The 22,544-nt window shown below is 30.1% G+C and overlaps 2 protein-coding genes across 3 annotated transcripts; both read right to left on the bottom strand.

The window, feature by feature from the left end:
* Positions 1-1,454: 1,454 nt before the first annotated feature.
* On the bottom strand, positions 1,455-9,022 carry LOC127061772 (angiotensin-converting enzyme-like). The gene is made up of 14 exons (XM_050989094.1): positions 8,887-9,022; positions 8,449-8,552; positions 4,747-4,944; positions 4,437-4,595; positions 4,282-4,363; positions 4,063-4,203; positions 3,797-3,979; positions 3,622-3,716; positions 3,372-3,523; positions 3,087-3,214; positions 2,778-3,021; positions 2,610-2,702; positions 2,415-2,519; positions 1,455-2,324 (listed from the first exon to the last, which is right to left on the bottom strand). The coding sequence occupies exons 3-14, from the start codon at positions 4,933-4,935 to the stop codon at positions 1,721-1,723; spliced, it is 2,175 nt and encodes a 724-aa protein (XP_050845051.1). The 5' UTR covers positions 4,936-4,944; positions 8,449-8,552; positions 8,887-9,022; the 3' UTR covers positions 1,455-1,720.
* Positions 8,810-21,381, bottom strand: LOC127061774 (uncharacterized). Of its 2 annotated transcripts, XM_050989100.1 has the most exons (8): positions 21,141-21,381; positions 19,886-20,988; positions 18,370-19,479; positions 14,295-14,396; positions 13,021-13,158; positions 12,874-12,957; positions 11,827-11,983; positions 8,810-11,528 (listed from the first exon to the last, which is right to left on the bottom strand). In XM_050989100.1, exons 3-8 carry the CDS (start codon positions 19,349-19,351, stop codon positions 11,351-11,353), a joined length of 1,641 nt encoding a protein of 546 aa, XP_050845057.1. In that variant the 5' UTR covers positions 19,352-19,479; positions 19,886-20,988; positions 21,141-21,381; the 3' UTR covers positions 8,810-11,350. The 2 variants fall into 2 exon arrangements, with proteins under 2 accessions (XP_050845057.1, XP_050845056.1); XM_050989099.1 differs by having other exon boundaries at positions 19,886-21,381.
* Between the last annotated feature and the right edge of the window lie 1,163 nt (positions 21,382-22,544).

Raw genomic sequence — 22,544 nt, 5'->3', positions numbered from 1 at the left:
GAAAAAACTAAAAGATATTTCGAACTGTGTGAATTCGTCAAAAGAGTTTTTTTAATATAAACTTATTTTTAGAAGATATTTATCACACACGCGTATTTAACTCTATTTTTAAATTATGAGAGTAATATACTTAATTAATTCGATATATTTTGAACAATAATTATTAGTATTCGATGTTTACTAGAAAAAAAAGACGATATAATTTTATTTCTCGTAAATTTCAAAGGCAATATGTGTCAACCAATCATGACACGTATATAGCATCGTTGAGTCTGATTGGTTAAGAAAATTAATATTCGGAACGGGAAGTAAAATTTAGCTTTTTTCATCAAAAATGGTATATTTACAGGTAAGATAGTTAAACAAAATAATACTAAATAACGACTGTTAATATGCGATAATAATAAATAAAAATGCATATATATAATTTTTGAAAAATATCATAAGAATGGAATAATATAATCTAAAAAATACATTTCTATTTTACACGTATCATTTTTATATTCTTTCTATATAGATGTTGTTAATTTATTGTTATATTTCGGATAAAAGTAAAAGCACCTGATTTGTTATATGTTTCTATAACAAAATAGGTTATAAGTAAATTAACAAATTTGAAGATTTATAAAGTTCAATTTTTATTTGTACTAGTACTTTTTATGGGTACAAAATAAATAATTATATAAAAAATATAAATCATCTAATAACTATATATTATGCATAAATTATAATTTCTATATGTATCTTAGATGTAATATTATATAATTTTGTAGTATATATGATCTAAAAAGATATTCTGGGTAATCTATTTTGAAATATTAATCTGATTTTTTCTCTTTTTCTCTTTTTATCTATACGATAAATAGTGGTTATTTACAAATTTTACAAATATATTAAAACGTTGTGCGTTTTCTTTCTTAAACATATAGGATATGAAACTATATTTATAGAATGACTTTTATAAAGGAACTGATGTATTGAAGTATAAGAACTATGATTATACTTTCTTAATTATTAATTACAATAAAAATGGAAATGAAGAAATTATATAATAAATAAACTATAAAGTTTATTCTTAAATTATAGTTCTAATATCAAGCTATAATTATAAGACTATGTTATAAGAGAACAGATATATGATAATAGTAACTTGAAGTTATAAATTAACTCTTTGAGGTCATAGCATTTTTTAGCATAGATACCCTGTTGGTTTTAATTAGTTTTTTTTACATAATGGATGACGTATGTTTAATTTCTTTGAAGGTCATCTTTTATTTCTCTTTATGTGCACAGCAGAGTATAAAAAAGATTATGCAGTACAATAAAATAAGCTGCATAGAGCTCATGTCTTAAACATTAGCTGCTTTGTTCATGCTAGGAATTCCCAAATTTATGATCATAATGATGGAAATATCTTACTAGGAATTCCGGATTTTGAGTGCAAAAAGCATTGATTTATGAATATATAAATTTATTTTTTCCTATAATTAGAATTATTTTTTATATATTATAAAATTGAGATATGTTAAATTTTTTAAAACTTTTCTTGAAATAAAACAGAAAGAATTAGGGAATGTATGTGTTTGTATGAAAGATTGTAAGTAAAAAATTAATCTATTCCTGAATAGATTTTGTTTGTGATAATAACTTACATGAGTCAAGAGATACTTACATGCTAAATGCGAAAAATAAATATTTTGCCATATTGTTAATAGTAATGTTAAACATAGCGCCTATTTTTAGATGTTTTACGACATCTTTGTCTACCAAATATTGCAATAACACATATAGTTACTGTTGCAACAAGAACTGCTGCAACTGCCCATACTGCCTTACTAGTATGCATCTTTGGTTTCTTTTCATCTTCATTTTCTAAATTATCGAAGTCAAACGATTGCTCATAAGGATTTACAGTTGTTTGTTTAGTTTCAGAGTCTGTATCACTTTTTGGTTTATCAGCTTGGATATTAAAAGATAAGTCAGATTCTACAGGTTTCGCAGATTTTGCAAAACCATTAAGGCTTTTCTGCGTATATTTTGTTGTTGTTGATAAGTTACTTTGGATTTTTGTTGTTGTTGTAGTTGTAGTTGGTGTTGTGGTTGGAGCATTCATTTCTTCAATAATTATTCGTTCTACTTCTTCAAGCTCAGCATCACCATTAGATTTAAAATTATGATCAATCTCTTCTTCATTTATTTCCTCAATAAAACTTTCTAATGGTGAGAAGAAAGATGTAAGGGAATATATTGATATATCATCTATTTCAAATAATTTGTTCAATGCATCTATCCAATTTTCTGCTGATCCTTGGTGAATTAATTTTCTAAATACAACAAATATGATATTTTAATTTGTTGTTACAAACATGGATTTATATATAAAATAAATATTCATAAATTATTTTAATACATACATTAAATTTGAATTTATTTTTTTTGTAGTAATATCATATCTAACTTCAGTAGATTCCATAATATAATCATAAATTTGAAATGCAAGAAGTACTCCAGCAAATTTACTACAATAATAATATGTAGGTTACATTAATGTTATTATTATCATTTAATATAATAAAGAAACTTCATTATAATATTATAATGTTACTCACGAAAGATATGGCTTATTATTTGTGATATATTCATCATTTAAAAATGTTGGAACATTCATAGATTCAGGTTCACTAATTCCTTCAAATTCATATCTGTGACATAAATTGAATAACTATAATATGTTCAAGATATTAAATCATCTATAAACAAGATATGTTAGAACATACCTATGTTTCCACCAAGATTTTATCAATTCTGTTGAGTCTGTAATATTATTTTCTATAGCATTGATTCTCCATACATCTGCAGATATATAATATGCTAACCGTGGCAATACATCTAATGCAGTGATCATCAAAGAAACAATTTTTTGATCTGTATCGCTTATATTGTAAATCAAATGATTACGTTGTAACCATACTGGACTAACAGATAAAATTCCAAATAATTCAGATACGGCCTCTTCTAAAACTGTTTAAAAATATTTTATTATTAATATATCTTTTTATTTGTAATTTAATTTAATTAATAATTACCAGAATATCTGTTAGCTATATTGAGAATTGGAGTGTTTTGAACAGACATTTGTTGAAATAGGATTTTTCCAATATTTTTATGGGTTAAGAGAAAGTTTGCGATAGTTGGTTCGAAACAAGTGGATATTCTGAAATTAAGATAAAAATTATCTTATAATTTCAGTGATATACATATGATCTGATTAACAATAATCTCTTCCTACAAGGACTTATATAAGTTATACAAGTTCTTGTATGTCAGCTTGTAAAAGGTATAATTATATAATAATTAATAAATTCTCTTACCGTGTAATTCCATCTTTACAAAAGTTTATTAGCTTAGGTGGGCAATGCCAATGAAATTGGCTTTTACTCCAAAAATCAGATTGTGGTACTTGACCTAATAATACACTGCCCATATTGGATGCTGCTTTATATAGAGATTTTCCAAAGAGTTTCTGTAAAAGAATATTTGTAAGAATACATTAAAATATGCAGTAAATCTCTATTGCATCAACTATAATTTCAAAGATCAAACGTTAAAAATATACGTTACTTTTTTCCACAGATTCTTTCTTATACTATATGTTATTTCCGAATATGGCGACATATCTATAGAAAAAGTACTCCAATCATATCCTTGTAGTGATCCTAACCAGTAAAAATTTATGATATTAGTATAAATATATAATTTTATTTTAATGAATTATTCCGATAAGTATAACATATACCAAGTAAATGAGCTGGGATAGTTTCAGTTAAATTAATTCCATATTTGTGGGATAGATGAGTTCGAACAAATTCTAGTACGATTTTATGAAGACCTGAAATTTTATTCCACTCTGCTTTGATATTTTCATAACCTTCTGGATATATTGATAACATTTCCCAATATTCTTCCACATTATCCACATCTAAAATAATTTTATTATTTCATATACTTTTATTGTATCATTTATCATGTGATGTATTATAATCGATATCTAAATGAATTAACCATTTGCTTTTGCAGCTTTTTCAGCGAGCGAAAGAATGTAAGAGAAATTCCTAACAAGTGGATTTAATTCTTGATACCAAGATTTCCAGGCATCACGTTTATCCTTCTCGCGTCCATTATGCGACAGTAATCGTTCAACGCCTAAAAGGTAACAAAAATTAGTATTAGAACATATAAGAAATTTTGAAGAAATGAAACAAAAATATAAATGAATCGTACCTTCGCGCGAATAATTATTTGTTTCATCAATGTACTTAACAGACGATCGTAAAGCTTCAGCACTACTAGCAAAGTGCACCAGCTACATATATAAAATAGTATATTATATTCAATATCATTAATCTAGAATTTAGAAATTTCACAAAAGATCGTACCTTTTCGAAATCTTTTTCGTCCAGTAAAGCATCACCTGGTTTTTCAATAACATTATACTTATACGCAAGTAAGGGATCGCTTAGAATCATTTTGGAAATATTGCGAATTTCTTCTCTTTGAATTTTTTTATAATTTCCGTATTGTATTTGTTTTTCTTCCTACAATGAATCTTAAATGAATACAACATTTTCTTTCTATATTACTTATAATTAAAAAGAAATAGTTAATGTTATTGAATTTAAAAGAATGAAAAGCGAACACCAAAATTTATCAGTTGCTCGTGTGAGGAATGCTGTTAAGTTTACTAACCCATGTTGTATATGTTGTCTCATTTGACAACGAATTGATGAATAACCATTCGGCAGTAGCAGCATCATTACAAATATCTTCATAACCGAGTTCCGTTAATTCTATAGTAGCTTTGGCATTATCATCGTGTAGCGTAGCTATAGCGCATATAAAGAGATTAACAACGATCCATGTCCATTTTGGTACCATCCCTTTGAGCTGTATGCAGAGATAAAACGATTAAAATCGAAATCGATTGATTTGATTAAATCGTGAATTACGAAAGTGATCATACAGTTAGAAGATATAAATTCTCTCGTAATTCAAGAGTCTGAAATTCTACGAAGCATTTTAATGCTTTCACGGAATTATTTCTCTATTAATAAAACTTTTGCTAATGTTTCTATCGAAAACTTCGAAACGTGCATGCAGTATCTTACTTATCTTGCGGTTAGTCTTCATGTAATATGGAAATATTATATGACTGATATTTTCATGATCTCAGCAACTTAGAAGAGGTTTAGTTATAATTCATTGCAGCCGTAAATGAGTCATTTGTCTTATTACTACGAATTGTTAGCTAATTACAAAATAGTTCTGATTGTTCTTATAACGCTTCAAAGACGTGTATCATGATGTTTAGTTATTGAATTTAGTGAAATTTGTCTTTCTAATTTTGTTACGATGGCAATGATTCATAAGAAATAATACGTTCAAATTTTTTTTGCTTCGTTTTATAATTTTTAATAATAAAGCTGAATATGATTAAATAAGTAGTTATTCGCATATCTACATTATGTAATTTGTAAATCGAAATCCCAGAGAGAGAGAGAGAGAGAGAGAGAGAGAGAGAAAAAGAGAAAGAGTTAATGAGAGAAAGAGAGAGAGAAAGGGTTGATGAGAGAAGATTCTTGATTCATTGTTCATCGCGTGATCCATTGTCTCGATTACACGTTTTAATCGTTTCATTCCGCGAGCTATTGTCCTACACTCCGACCATTGGAGAGCCAGATAGTCATGTGAATTATCAGAGCAAGCGTACAATGTGTTTCAATTTCCAATATGATAGTATAATCATTTATCAAGAGAATTAATAAGTATAATTCAAAAGAAAATTAATTATTTAAAATTATAAGAGATAATCCTTTTAAATTGAAGCTAATTTTTTGTTAACTATTTGAAAATTATACTGTTTTGTAGTTACGTTTATTTTAATTTAATTATATCAATTGCGTTAATTTTGCAATAGAATTTTATTTAGTAAAGGTTTCTTAACATATTTTTTTACTATTAAAGATTACTTGATATTCTTCTTACTATCATTTGAAAATACATTTAAAAATTATTAATTCACATAGTGTTAATTAATTTGAAACAATTTACGTTGGATCGACATTCTTTTTCGAACTTTCTTTTTGTCATGGAAAAAAAAAAAGAAATGATGTTTCTTCATAACATGTTTCCATTTTTTCTATTTTTTTATTTTTTTTTTAAATATCTTAATGCATAAATAATGTGGTAATTAACTCTCCGTTGTAAATTTAGGGAGTAATTTAAATCTTATGACTTCTTTGGAACTTTAGAATTATTTTCTAATCAAACGTAATCAAATTAAGAGATTGCAAACGAAAGAAAGATATTTATAGGTGTACAAATTGATAATATTTTTTATCATATTTAACAGTAAATTAGCCTTCTCTCCTTGAAGCAATATATAATATATAATATATATATACATACATATTTATTAAAAATATATATAATTTTTTACTGTAATTAATATAGAGTCATTGGAAATTGTTTTGTCCTTTTTTTTTGCTTTTTTTTCGAATCATGTAGAAAAACTATCGGCTGTACAATTACATAATTTTCTTATTGCGTTGTCCTTGTTTTGTACCTTGCAATTGTGATTTAAAAATAAGAAGTCGACGATGTCGTGAGAGAAAAAAATTGAATAAAAATATTTCTCAAATACATATACCAAGAAGAATATACATTGACCAAAGGAATTAATATTGATATCTACGTGTAAATGTAAAGATAATCGTATTTCTGATTCAACCAATTGTTAATTTATGATAAATAATTATATCGGACCTGACAGACGAAAATGTAGATTCATAAAATATTTATTATTAACTTACGGCTTGTTGGTTCTGTTTTTTACGTAATGCTAATAACCGGTTCATATGTAATGATATCCGCGAGTGGCATCATTATTTTTAAAATGAGGGTAATTTGGAAAGTTCACGTAAGAAAAGTTTGAAATTGTTAAAGTGCAGATGAAACTATACAGAGTGTCCTATAAAACAATGGCAATGATTCGAAAAATAAATTCAATATATAAAAATAATAATAATAAAAAAAAAGAAAGAAAAAAAAGAACAATAGTATGCAAATATTTTAATTATTTTTTTTTTCAAACGTGGAATTGTTTATTCAAGTTGAATGTTATTAACATATCTCATTAATTTATTAAAGAGTACGACTAGTGAGTAGCAAATGTGAATATACATTTTTGTAATGCTCTGAAAGATCAATAATAAAAAGTATATGGTCAGCTTTGTTTGATCAACTTACGTTCTGCGAAAATAACTGAAGAATTGTCGTAATGCAATAAAAAAAATTGTTTTTAATTCAACAAGGTAAAAAACAACAAATATATTCTGTATGATATATTCGTTGTTATTTCGATTTACAGAATTAACGATTTAAATTATTTATGGAATTTTCAACTAATAAATATATATATATATTTTTTTTAAGCAAATCTAAATATATATATATAATTTACCAGATATAATTATATATTATATATATTATACGTATAGTATTATGCATTATATGTATACATAGATAAAAAAAAATATTTGATAATAGTCGATAGTAGATCATTAGGAGCATTTCCAATCAATGTCATAGTTTGAAAGATATGTAAACACATTGGTTTGCTAGACGATTAGCTAAACATTAGATTCTCTTATATTGACTTTAACGATAGTCGATAATGGAATTTGTTACTCTTGCAAAAAAAAATGTTATTTAAGATCGTGTTATCATGTAGATTATCCGAATTATGTATATCATAGATTTTTTATATCAAATATTTTTTTCTTATTATTTATGTGCCTATGCTCAAATTAATAGAAATTTTTAAATGGAACTACATATCGATTTATCGATACGATAATTAAAATTTTTTCTGTAACTATTCAAAATATATTTTAATTCGTAAGATTTCAAAAAAGATCTCTCATCATTATTAAAATCATAATTAAAATGATAATTATTAAAACATTGAAAATAATTTAATCATAATTAGCTCGTTCTATTCCATTTGAACAATAATTAAACGAATTTTCTATTTTATAGAGACATATACTTGATCTAAAATTAATATGAAATAAATTTAAATAGTTAAGAAGTAACTTCGACACGCATGCGCGTCATTTAAAATTTAAAAAACAAGCGGATACCGATCTCAAAATAGAATGTTTTTGGATGTTGAGAAGGGAGGATGAGGTTAGTAGCAAAAATAGAGTCAGCATGCATTCGCAAGGAATATGCCCCTCGACGAATGGTTTCGATGTAAAACCAATTTCTTAATGCAAGGTATATCGTAATAATGATATCAATATTAATGTCAAACTAAAAGAATGACAAAGGAAAAAAGAGAGAGAAGGAGAGAAAAAAAATAGGAAAAAATTTCATAAGATAACTCACCTTTGATCGTCGAGCGTTTTTCACGGCTCGACTTTATAGTGTTGTTTCACTCTTCTTTCGTCGAATGGCTCCGTTATAGTAGAGGTGCAAGTGAGAGGGCAAGACTGAGAGTGAAGGAAAGAAGACAAATATAAGTGAAATGAGAACAAAATAGGAAAGAAAAACGTATGTGCGATTGAAGAAGAGGAAAAGGGAGAGTATATTAGAAAAAAGGACAGAAAGAATGTTGGATATAAAGAGCGATCGCGCAACAACTCTTATTTACTGTTTTTCAAAACTTTTTCGTTTGTCAGAGGTTACAATCTTAAATGTTGTAAAAAATAATTTGAGCGATCGCTAATTGGGCTCCTGTATCGTAGAATAAACAAAAATAAATTGGCACTGTATTCTTCTTATTGCACAAAAAGTATGAATCATATGATACACGTTCGCTACTACCTAACTATTTGTACAAAGTTCAATCGATTCGAATTCCTAATATCACGCCACACTGTCCGCGGCGTCACGATGAGTGAGAAACACTGTGGTGTATCTGTCCTTACGTTGCTACCATCGAAAGTGTGATTTTTTACAGATCGTATCTGTTGTATATAGTTTTTCGTTGTTGTCATTTGCGCCACCTACTAGAGAAACGTTGTAACTTTCGCCAGCTATCTATTGCACTGTCGATAAGGTAGAGTGTTAATTTGAAGAATTTGATTTTGATTATTATTTAATTTTTATTTTTTTTTATTATTAATATATCAATATTATACATCTTTAGATGTATCTTATCTATTGGACTAGCTATTACTTTAAAAATGATATTATATCTTTCGAGATTTCTTTACCGATTGTTGATATTAATAGAAAATTATAGTATTTATTTGGCATGAATTGGAACTATATGAATGGGCAAGGTTTCACTATTATATCACACTAATACGTTATCGATGATATATTATTATATCATGATTTAATACGAATTTGTTCATTAAAATTGTGTATAGGCAGGATAGATTCAACGTAATGGTCTATGTATTCTTAGTAAATTAATTACTTATTGTATTCTAGATCACAATAAAACCATGAGTTATATCATAATATTTATATATATATATTTATATATATATATATATACACACATATACACATATATACATATATATATAATATACAAACATATATATATATATAAATATATAAGTATATATAAATTTATATTTAACACTTACATCTGAAATTTTTTTAAGGTTCCGTATAAATCGTACATATTTTTTGGATGGAATAAGAAGCTGATATTAATATATATTAGTTTTTTTCATATACCCTTTTAAATACTATTAACAAGTCTTACACGATAATTTGAAAAATACCTTTTATATATTTTATATATATATATATATATATATATATATATATATATATAATGTATCTCCATTCGCAATTAATAGTCCAGAGTTTAGAATGCTTGTAATTATTATCAAATAAAAAATATCTATCAGTAAAATTAAGGTTGCTGCATGTGAATTGATATGATGTCACTTGTATTCCTCCTTGTAATTTCTTAAGTACCAAAAATTAATTCTACTAACATTCACTAAACTTTTCCATAAGGATTACAAACCTGTATTTGTCGCGTCATAAATAGTGCTCGGGCATTATCCTGATATATATTATTATTTTTCAAATTAAAAATGTTAGGCTTGAAACTCTTATTAATTAGATTAATAGTGCTAAAAGTATTCTTATTCCTAAAGCAAACATTGTCGTACGTATATTATCATTGATTTTGGCACTCTACCCCTGAGGTTAAATATAACCCATCACATTTAACATTTATTAGTGGAAGCTTCTGTTTCATTAATTAAAGCTCACTGATATCACTTTTCATACCACTAATAGGCTTATTTAATAGTATTCTGTGCAAATTCTCGCTAATATTGAGGTAGAGTCGATGAAATGACAGAGGAATAATTAATGTTAAAATGATAATAAATGCATTTAACGTAATGCTTTATATCTATATTCCTAATATTATCTATTATTAAATATTAACAACCATCTAAGTAACAATCTTTTTAGAAGCGATAATTTCAAGGCTTCGTATTATAATAATATACAAAAAAAGATTCGTGTTTCATAAGTGTATATTATTTTTTTTCTTTTTTTTTTCTTTTTTTTTTCTTTTTTTAACAATTAAGTCATCAAAATATGAGTCATAATATATTCGAGAAATAATCTCTTGAAATTTGTTTAAAATATTTTCATGAATAAACAGACTTACGTTGAATTCAATTATGAAGTTAAATATTCGATTCGTTTTATAATCTGAAAACATTAAAAATTTCGTGAACATAATTACCAGTAAATATTACTTTTGTATCAATTTTCTATGGTTCGTTTCAAGTACTTTACATATTACGAGTGATTACTCGTAACGCATAAATAGCAACGTTTTCAGATTCTTAATAAAGATAAGGTTTCAACGAGAGGATTTGATATAAATATTTAAAAGAAATTTGTGCGTAAACTATAACAAAAACGTCCATCGACGAAGTCGTCAACGACATTTACTGGACGTATTAGTTTGCACGTAGATATGCGTTAGTTTAACAAAATGAGAATCATTCGATTTCTTTGCCATCTCTCTTACTAGTAACACCTTGAATTACCTTCTAGATTTTCCTACTGCTTCGTCCTAGCACATTTTCTTGGTCAATTCAAGCGACTTACTCGAATTATAATTTGTCTCGAGTTTCTCGTCTATTCTCCTACATTTCCGTCTTCTTTCCAAGGACAATATTTCTTAAATATTATCCGTTGTAAGTTGAACGTGTGTATCCACAGATTGTAGATTAACAGTACGTATGATATTACCTTCGATGTTATATACAACTTCGTTCAACTAACATGATTCTTATTAGAGGCGTTCCGTTTCGAAAGCCATATTCTCAACACCGTTTGCCGTACAGCTTTCTTTTCTTTCACTGATATTTAGCACTTTCGTCGTCTTTTCATCCTGTTCCTCATCATTGGCTTTCGCCTTCATTTCTCTTTCCTTTATAAGTCGATCTCTTCGATGTTCCGTGTAAAGCCACCTAATCGGATACAAATGCACGATGATTAATTATTTACGCATCGTTGCACCGATATCTTATTATGCATGACAATATACTTTTTGTAACGATGAAATTTTCTTGCCGATCAATTTGAAAACTTATACATATCAATGTATAATATTTCAAGTTTTTCATAAGTAAGAAAAGAAAGGCGGATAATGAAAATAAATAAGATATATCATTAATATAAAGCATCAGTGCGATGAAAGAAAAATATGAATGTTGTTGGACGTAAAAAAAAAAGAAGAAAAAAAAGAAGAGAGAGATGGAGACTTACAAGAAACCGAAAACAGCTGGTATCGTCATGCAACCACCGACGATGAAAAACGCTCCCGGAAATGTGTTCATGGTCGTGGCGTAAATAGAACTGTACATGGGCCCGTAAACCAATGGCATCAGTGACTCGGAAACTCCAAATAGCGAATTTACCTTGCCTGAAAATAATCACTTGAATTATTTGAATTTGATTTTGGTAATGTTTGGTAAAGGTGTCGTTCGTAAATTCTTGAATATATTGAAAGGGTAACGTGATCCTTTGGATCTGACACTCTACGATATTGTAAATTCTTCGGTTATTAGGGCAGGCAGGAAGACCTCATCAGACTTCGTTCACTATAAAGGAAAAGTTGGTGGGAAATAGCAGACAAGCGTGTTGGTACGTTGATAAAATCTTATGAGATTATCCGATTTACCCATTTCTAAGAACGCTCTTTGAAGATATTTGAAGTGTTTCAAAATGACGATGATTAATGGAATTATACTTTCGATTGGATTCTTCATTTTTCTCTTTAGAAAAAAAAAAGAAGAAGAAGAAACTTTGTACAATAAAGTATAATTAATGGCGAATGGGAATAAGAAAATTCAAATGCATTAGAGAGGAATGAAGAATAAAATTCTAAGTAAGAAATGCTCGTCTGAACATTAACGAACGTCGTGTGTATCATTTGCTTCGAGTTCTAAAATTTTTTTATTAGGTACTTTATTTTTTCTCTTTTTCTTTTGGTATCATCAAGAGATCTATAAACAGGAACTCGATAGTACGAAGTTTCCTAGTCATTAAAGTCAGCCATGTGCATAAGTAAGGATTATCTTACCGGACAGTCCCTGTGTATATACGTTTATATATTATGTACATACTTTATAACATACATATGTTGTATACATGCAATGTAATTTCTATCTACTATTATACCAGTGAAAGTGACGTTTGTATATTTGAAACGACCAGGAAGCGATTGAATGTACACCATTCTACGTAACATCGCATGCTCGCAAGGTTGTATCATGTGAAAAGAGAAAGAAGAATGTACATACATTCACTTACCAAGTTCATCCGATGGGACTAGTTTCGAAGCGATAGATCGCATCGCGATGAACGATGTTCCATTTACTATTTCTACCAAAGCACCTAAAGGAAAAATATAAATATTGATTTTTAGCGATTTACTCGATGTTAAACGATTTTATTTACCCAAATAAATCATCCAATCGGTCGTTGCGAAGGCATATACGAAACTTGCTAAAATTTTGCTCATGCAACTCATAATTCCGACTATTGCATCGTCCACCTTGAGTATATGACTGAAAACTCCAACGGATAGTGCGGTTCCTGAAAATTATAAATAGAATCTAATAACATATCGTATATTTCAATGGTATAAAATCTAACGGACGCGATAATTATTCAAATATTTTTTCATAGATTACAAACGGAACACGTTAATGTACGTAGATGGATTCTTCATTTTAAAAACGTTGTTCTTTGGTACCTATATTGCAGCGATTCGTTCGAACGATAACTAATTGCAACTCGTTATTCTTCTTAACAACGTTGTCCGTTTCTTATGTAAGATCATCACTTGATATCACTATTTATCGATGAATAATAGTAGAAAGACTTAAAATAATGCACAATCGACTTTATAGCCACGTTTAAAAGACGTTTCATTTAATTCACTTTAAACTGTAATTTAAAAAAGATTTAGAATTTTTTTTATACGCACAATAACGTGTTCCTTCAATGACGATCGTTACTCTTTGAACTCAAAACTTTCCGTTTTTCCAATACATCTATTTATATTTGTTTCTTTATAATCATTTGTATACATCAGAAAAAATATTACGATCGGATGAATAAATTATGATAGCTATCACTGTTCTTCAAATGTAAAGATAAATGTTTGATTTAATTTAACATCTGACTTTTATTTTTCTTTAGATTGTAAACGATAGATTCGTAATCTCTACTTACAAAAAAAAAAAAAAAGAGAGAGAGAGAGAGAAAAAATCAACCTATAGAATGTATTCGTTTAATGCAACTCGACATAAATAAATTTTTATCATTCTTGTCAATTAAATTTGAAACCAAGTTATTCATTAATGGTAATAAATAATTATCAAATTTTAACGAAGATACTTTTAACAAATTTGAGAAAATCTTATTTCATCGCAAACACGTGATGCAATGTTCACGTGGATTAATTTATGACAAGAATGTAAATTTAGTTTGATAATTCTCGCAAGCAGGTATATGTGTGTATGTATGTGTGTGTGTGTATTATGAATAATTTATTAACTTCTTCGGACACTCTTCTTATTCTATTATACTTTTAATTTTAAGTAGTTCTATTATAAAGCTTTTCGAAATTTCTTCGTAAATGTTATAATAATAATATTGTGGAATTAGTCGAAATGCAACCTGAATTATATTGAATATCAAGTGTATCTCTGTATCATTTAACTTACCAATAAGATTAGTCACCATACCATATGTGGACCACATGCTAAATGTAACTTCGTTCCAATTGTATCGATATCTCATGTAAAGGTATAGTACTGCCATTTCACCTAAAACAAATTGATCGTATTTCATTCTACAGTACTATCTATATATTTATAACATATACATTACATGCATTTAAACGATATTATTCGAAGTCTATCATGATTCGTCTAACATCGGAATTTTTATGCATATGAAATGTTCAGTGAACTTTTTACCTTGATAATCAAGAATCAATCGAGATTAACTTTTTATCTTGTGTTATCCGATATCGTGAATAATTAAAAATTTTATATAATACATTGATTTTACATAATTACATAGTATATGATCAATAGACGAAAGATATGTTGTATATGATATTACGCATACGTAAACGTTTAGAATTATAATAGAGAAGATTATATAGAAGATTATATAGAATTGTAAAAATATTGCAAACAACCAAACCAATTTTAAACTGAATTTGCCGATATTATAATTTCTTACGAATGTATACTCAAGAAATAATCTTTTCAAATATTTCTTCATTAAAATGTGTATGTATCTCTTTCTCTCTCTTTCTCTCTCTCTCTCTCTCTCTCTCTCTCTTTCTCTTTCTCTCTCTCTCACTTATACCCGTGGCACGGTATCGCACAGCTTGAAGCTTCGCACGCTCGTGGGTGATGGAGGAATTCCGCTTAAATTCAGTAATTTTCACGTGTTATTACCTGACATTACGTAAGAATGCAAGGTTATACAACAAGTTCGTTTATCACGGTCTTCAATTAATCGTTTCCGTCGAGCTCGGGTCTTTATCGCATTATCCTTTTGCTCTTCTTGCAACCTTATCCATGCCCCGCCCCACTCAATACCATTTTAGGATTCTTACGTGTTAATTCGCTTGTTAAAAGTGTTACGACGGAAGCTTCACTCTCTTTCGTGAAACGTGTTTGGATTATTAACAATGACGACACATGTAAGTCATTTTCGTCAATTTGTTTTAAAATGTACCTTGGCTATCCCCACTTTCTTACTTATCTGCGTTATCCTGTTTTAAAACGAATAGGATAATTAATTCATTCATCCTCAAAAGACAGTCATCTTCTAGTCGTTCTAAATAAATTATTCGTTGTTCCTATCTTCAGCTTAATCTAAACAGACATGAAACAAAATTATGAAAGCAACCAACGATGTTTATTCACAATGAGACCCACGTCTAAAATATTTGATCTTAAAAAAATGTAGGAACATCATGAATATTATATATCTACGAACTGTAATACATATGAATCAAGACTAAACTATTAACTAGACTACTAAACCTACAATAGATTTTATTCTTTTGTAATACCCTAATTCAAATATAGAACGTGCTGGAAATTTTAATATTTCTTTTTTGTTTTTTCTTTTTTTCTTTTCTTTTATACATTCTTTTCTTTCAATTTCATAATCGTACGAGGCTTCTCGTTCGAGGTTTCGATTTCCATAAAATGGACAAATAGAAAATATCCTCTCCTTGGCACAAATTTCAAATATAATGTTAATCCATGCGCATCTTACGAGCAAAATAATCATTCGCAAAAGTGATCTTGTTGATGTACGATTTCATCTGTATCAACGAACCAATCGCCTTAGAGATGATTTGTTTTATCGTCTTTGAATCGTTCGTACCACGAAGTACATTTTATTCATCTAAGATTTGAAATTACGATACATCATGTTGGTTCAATCATTCGATCGTATTAGCATATGTGTCATGTGTTGCAACAGTTATACGATCTTTTAAATAAAAGAGAAAGGTTCGTGTGACAGCAACTACGAGACCACGATTATTATTACTATTATAAGACAAAATCGTTCGAATTTGCAAATACGTATCCTAATGAAAAAAAATCACGTAAAGTAAGTCTAACCTTGATCGATAAACGTTTTATAAATGGTCAAACGTACGTGTTTATCGTAGTTAATATATAGACGGAAAGCAATTTGCATTGTTCAAACTTGTTTGATCGAACGAATTGGAAAAATCCTTCGGTCTATATCAGATAATTTAATCGATATTAATTAAGGTTACTAATTAATATTTTTTCTTCATAATGAACAAACATGATTGAATTACGAAATGACAATAGTGAAAATGAAATTTTAATCATATATCTAGTGAATGAACGTAGGTATATAGGTATGTATTTTACGTTGCAAATCGAATATATATAGATACATATCTACGTATATACGTAGACATAACGGTAGTCATTGTGTCTAAGATAACGTTAACGACAATAAATAGACGTACATAAGTACGTATGTGTAATTTTGCATTCGTTCAGCGTGCTTGGCCCGCTAATTAATCCATTTCATTTGCATCAATATAGGTACATCGGTTCAACTAGAAGACAAAATCTGTATGCACTATACGACGCATTGAATAATGCATCGCGATAATTGTGCCTTTAATTTCAATTAATCGTACAATTTTATATAAGTACAAATGCCGAACGATCGATAGAAAATAATTATGCCGCAACGATTATGCCCAGTAATAGAACGAAGACTATTGGTAACGGTCATTGCTAATTTATCGAAGAGATTTAAACGTTACGAGTCAATAAAATCTTTTTGTATTTTTTCAAGATCTTTTAGCAATAAATGTAGTCGGTTATTTAGGCCTTCCTAAGTATATACAATTTAAAGGATACAATAGAGGTATTTAAGATAATTCTAACATCCGACGTCGATAATTATTTTTCCACGTGATTTTCTTTGATGAAATGGTAATTACATGCGAGTTTCATAATCTCAAGTATTCTTTTATATGATATGTATTATCTATTTATAAAGATAAAAAAAATATAATTCCTTATAATAATGATGGTAAAATAAGAAATATCAAATCACAAATAACCTCGGTAAATCTATAATCGAAGATTTACCCTATTTTCTTACGAATAGATCCATGTATACATTTTTATTGATTCACGTGAATTTTAAAGATCATACTTTGTCTAAGACTATTCTCTTGATCAACAAGTGATAATTTGAGGAAAAATTTATGAAAACATTAATGCATTTATATAACCTTTTCGGCGGAATTTATTATAAAAGCGACTGCGTATTTTGTCATGTTTTATTAATTTTTCCAGCAAATTAAAAAAACAAACCAAATAGCAAATTCTTTTATCGTATTTACAATTGTAAGAATAATTCTCATTTTCACCGATTCTTCGCAATTAATGGATACAAGTAATAATGGGAATGTGTGAAATTACAGTAATGTATCTGACACTCTTAAGAATGATTACATATACGATCTCACTTTTCTTAGATTCCCTGTGAGAGAGAAAGGAAAGATAAGACTAAGATACCATTCCATTAATTAGCATGGCATGACAATGAGATGGATGTATTTATACTTGAAAACTTTATAGTAATTAACGATTAGATTCTTAGATATTAATTTACTCCCGAGTTAAACGTCAGAATGAATTCTTCTTGAATAGATAGCTTTCTATAAAGAAAGTCATTAATTAGAGGAGTATATAAAAAGTCAAACAAAAGTGTTTCGCTTGAAAAATCAATGCTAATGAACGATTAAATTCTCAGATATTAATTTATTCTCGAGTTAAATGTCAAGATAAATTCTTCTTGAATAGCTTTCTATAAAAAAAAAAAAAAAAAAAAAAAAAAAGTCTCGATCGTCCAACGAAGAAATTATATGGAACGTATAAATAATGATCTCATAGGCGCGATTTTCGCGAATATATTGATCCGTTGAAAGTGACTATGCGCTATCTTAGATGATATAGTGCATGCGCCTATTTATAAAAATTTCACCGCAATCGGCAGCTTTCACCAAGCGAGTTAAACGGTTCAACATAGATATTTTATATTTTTTTTTATCGACGCCAACGTTGCATATCATAATTCCTTTTACCGAGTTTAACGTGTAACGAAAGAGTTAGCTCGTGCAACAAGTAAGTCGACCGTGTACACATATTGCGGTTCAATTATATTTGCTATAGTATTCGCCATAGAAGATAAGTAAGAAAAACATACCGTACAATGGTCCAATGACGACCATCACAATGATCATCAGCATGATGACTCTTTTCTGTCTATTGTTGGAACCCTTTTTGAAGGCAACGCTAAAGGTCTCCTCGATATGTTTCAAAGAAAAAAAGTCCTTGGCCGAGGCAAGAAAAGACATCTTCTTCTCCGGAAGTTTCTCTTTCTCTCTCGCTAACGGAGGTCTCGGGGGTTCCTTAATAACGACGAGTCCATACACGAAGCTCATGACATAACACATCATAGAGATACTGAAGACACCATAGAACCCAAGCTTCATATACAAAACACCGGAAAGGGCCATACCGATCGGGACGCCAAGAGAGAAGAAAACATTGGCCGCTCCTATTCTGAGTGTCCTCGACTCGACCGACGTTATATCTGCGATGTAACTGAATACACCCATGAACATTGTGAACCAACCACCGGCCAAGGACGGCCATAGGGCTTCTAATACTCCGGTAGCTTCCATGGGTAGCTCGTAGAACCAATACGTGCATGCTATTAAACTGACGCTGCTGAGGAACTCTCCGACTATCGGCAAAAGCATGCAGGGTTTCCTATAGCCGGTTTTGTCGCTCCAAGCGCCCATAAAGAGAATCAGTAAGATAGGTAAACCACTCTGTAAAGCCGTTTTCCACGTTTGCATGCCTGCAACCAGCTGTTGCACGGCAGTTTCTTCAGCTTCCAAACCCGTCGTGTTTCTTGCCGCTAAATTCGTACAGATTTCATCCGAATAGGCCAAGTTCACCCTGCACGCTTTTTCCAGATTGAGATTTTGAGTGGCCAGAGAGGCCAACATACTGGGTATCACGTAACAGGCTATCATGGGTTCCACTGTGATGTTACTCGTTAACAGAGTCCATTTTTGGCGAAGACTCATCGACTTCCAAGGAATGGCTTCTTCGGCCTTGACAGGTTCGACTTTCTTTTCCGGACTACCGGCAGGAGCCGTCGTAGTTGTGTTCGCCATCTCGTTCGAAATGGCTCTAATCTCTTAGCGTTAGACCAACGTAAATTCGTTCCTTTGATCACACTCGTTTCCGAATTGTTTAAGGGCTATGAGAGATCGGCTCAATTCCGTGACGGTACGTAGAAGAGCTGTGTCGAAAAAAAAAGAATAAACGATGAATGTAGATACGTAGGGTGCGTTACTGTAGAACGCGAGAACGATGCTGCACGGATAGTGGTACTCGATACAGACGAAGCGCGCGTTAAATACGCTTGCACTAATGCGTAGTACAAGAGTGTAGGTGCTGCAGTGGTACGAGTCAATCATAATTGCTCATTCCAAGAGAAACACAGTTTTGGTTAAATATAAGAGAAAAAGTCGCTCGAAAATGACAACGTTTTTCTCTTATGACATTTAACGTATACTACTGTATATTATTTTCGTATTTATATTAAAAGCATTGATACCAATAGCAAGATGAACATTTTACAAATTTAAAAATTCTACGCGTTGCTTTATTATACGTACTTTTATATAAAGAAATATTTATTTTACCAGAATACGAGATCATCGATTCCTTTATAGGGCCAAGAATACAGGAAGTATCGTAGAAGTTCAGGATAACTCGCTGTACCAGTTTCCAATAATTATAGGATGTTATACGTTTAAAAAAAATTCTCTAGTACCCTTGCGAAATCGTTATGCATTCGTTCGTCCATTCGTGATGAAAGCACAGAAAGGTCTTTACAATCTCAAATAATCCGAATATAATAATTCGCCTCGATAATATTCGTAATAATAATTTATCTGTTATCCATAAAAAAAAAAAATAAATAAAACTATATGCTTTCGTTGTAACTGTCGAAGAGATAACGCAGTTATAATAATATGGAAAGGGTCACGTTTTTCCAAATGGCCGTTTTCGTTTTAGCCACGGAAGCTCTTTCGCACGGATGAAATCGCGCGACGAAACGGTTGAAAACTGTTTGAAGGAACTCTCGGATATGTCGTATTTTAATCGTCCTCCGAACGATATAAGAAACTCGAAAGACAACGAAAACGTTGGACGGACAAAACGTTGTTCGGTTATATTTTTCTTTGTAGTTTCGATTTGGTGACAGATCGGAAAGTATCTCGTGAATTTTTCGAGACACCGTCCGCGAGAGACACCGTCCGCGCCGCTACTTCTGGCTAATGCTCCATTGTGCATCGTGATACGCGTGTTGGCTCCTTCCCTCCATCTTCCTCCTTCTCCTCCTCTTCCTCCTGTGTACCACTACCACCACCACCATCACCACCACCACCACCACCAACACCACTTTTCTTTCTCTCTCTCTTTATCTTTCTCTCTCTCTCTTCCTCTCTTCCTTCTCCATCAGCGAACGATTTCCTTCTTCTTTCTCCTCCTCCTCCTCCTCCTCCTCCTCCTCTTCCGACCTCACGCTCCCCTCCTCGATATTGAAGAGAGCTGCCCTCGAGTACATCCACCCAGCCGGTCCATACTCTAAACGTTTGCCAGTACTTGCCAGTAACATCGTCGCTGCGCCGGAATTCTTCTTAGCACACTTCGATGGAGAACACGCGTGCCGAGAACAAGCGAGTACGTTTCCGATTCCGTGGTCAATCTCTTTTCGGGTCAAGGTCAGCGCAAGCGTTCCCTATAAAACACAAGATCGTTCACAACAGTGCTAGTACTGACTCGGCCTTGAGAGCTACTAGATATTCCAAACGTTTTATTTTTTCTCCACATCCTTCGATCCAATTTCTTAGTCTTCAACTATTAGTGATTCTTATCAATATGGCATCTTACCTTTTTTATTCGTTTCCGTTTCTTTCTAAGTACACTATGACCTTTATTGTCCGAATAGTGTATTCGTCCACACGGACAGATAACTCGTCAACTGTTGTATTTTTTTTCTTATATTTTTATAACACACATGAAAGATAATTTCAGAATAATACTTACTTGTTAGAGTTTTTTTGATGTCAACTTCATGACAAGTCGTTGTTTTTAATGTGTTTTACAATGACGCCATTAACGGAATATATTCAGCAAAAGATAACACGATAAAATAGATAAAAACAAACAATTGAAACAGTTGAACAAATTGACGTGATTATTAAATTTGTTTCATCAAAAACCATTTTATTTTGCACGCCATTTATTTCGACATTTGAAAAGATTTACATTCGGTAATTATATTTTTTTCTTTATCTTCTATTCTTTAGCGTTATATTCTTTTTTTATGCCAATTAAAAATCTCTATTCTTTGCGTCTAGTCCATCAACAGTTCCTTACACAATGGCCAATCAAAATCACCTTGAAACTAGATGCGATTAGATACGACTAGAGTACACGGTTATGTCAGATCTTTCAATGGTATTGCATTTTTTTCTCTATTTTTCATATTTTTTGGTGAAAGGAATCTTGGCATCGATTAATAATCGATCGATCGATCGTTTTGAAACATACGAGGAATACGAACACATAACAAAACAAAAAAAATGGAACCATAAGCCGTAAACAGGAAAAGAGACACACGGTTATTATCGTAGATATCTTTGACACATAACATGGCATGTATATTTTTAATAGACTGCTACCTGTTTACATGATCAATGATTATAACACTAACGCACTATAACTTTGGATTACGAAAAAGTACTAAAATATGTGATACTGAATTATATTTATTAATATATTATAATTATATTAATAATGTTATCGTGCTACCACTATTCCTTGAACCTTGAAGCATGAAAATACGTAAAGAAGTATATACGTACATATATGTGATTAAACTATATATAGAAAAGACGTTGACATGTAGATAAAAGAGACAAGGAAACGACTTTCCTGTAATCATAGTGAATAATGTTGACACGAGAACAATTATCTCGAATCCTTTGAACTCGTGAATTTTCAAAGGGAAAACAACTAACAAAGTAAATAATATGAGGTTATTGAATTGGTTATTGTCGATATCGTATAGACGATAGGGATATATACGTAGTTAAGCGTGATAAATTATTCAAAGAATTAATTATCGTCTTGGTCGTTTTAACTCTCTAGTTTATTCAGTACCAAGAGAGGATGATCTTTTTTAAACGAGTTTATCCCGTAGAAGTCGGGATAAATGTATGGACGTTCTTACCTGGAAGAGATTAAATCAAATAATCGATTGCATCGAATATTATATATTTTCATTCGAAC

The sequence above is a fragment of the Vespula vulgaris genome, chromosome 2 (assembly GCF_905475345.1).
Source record: "Vespula vulgaris chromosome 2, iyVesVulg1.1, whole genome shotgun sequence".
NCBI lineage: Eukaryota > Metazoa > Arthropoda > Insecta > Hymenoptera > Vespidae > Vespula > Vespula vulgaris.
This window is presented reverse-complemented; position numbering and strand designations above follow the sequence as displayed.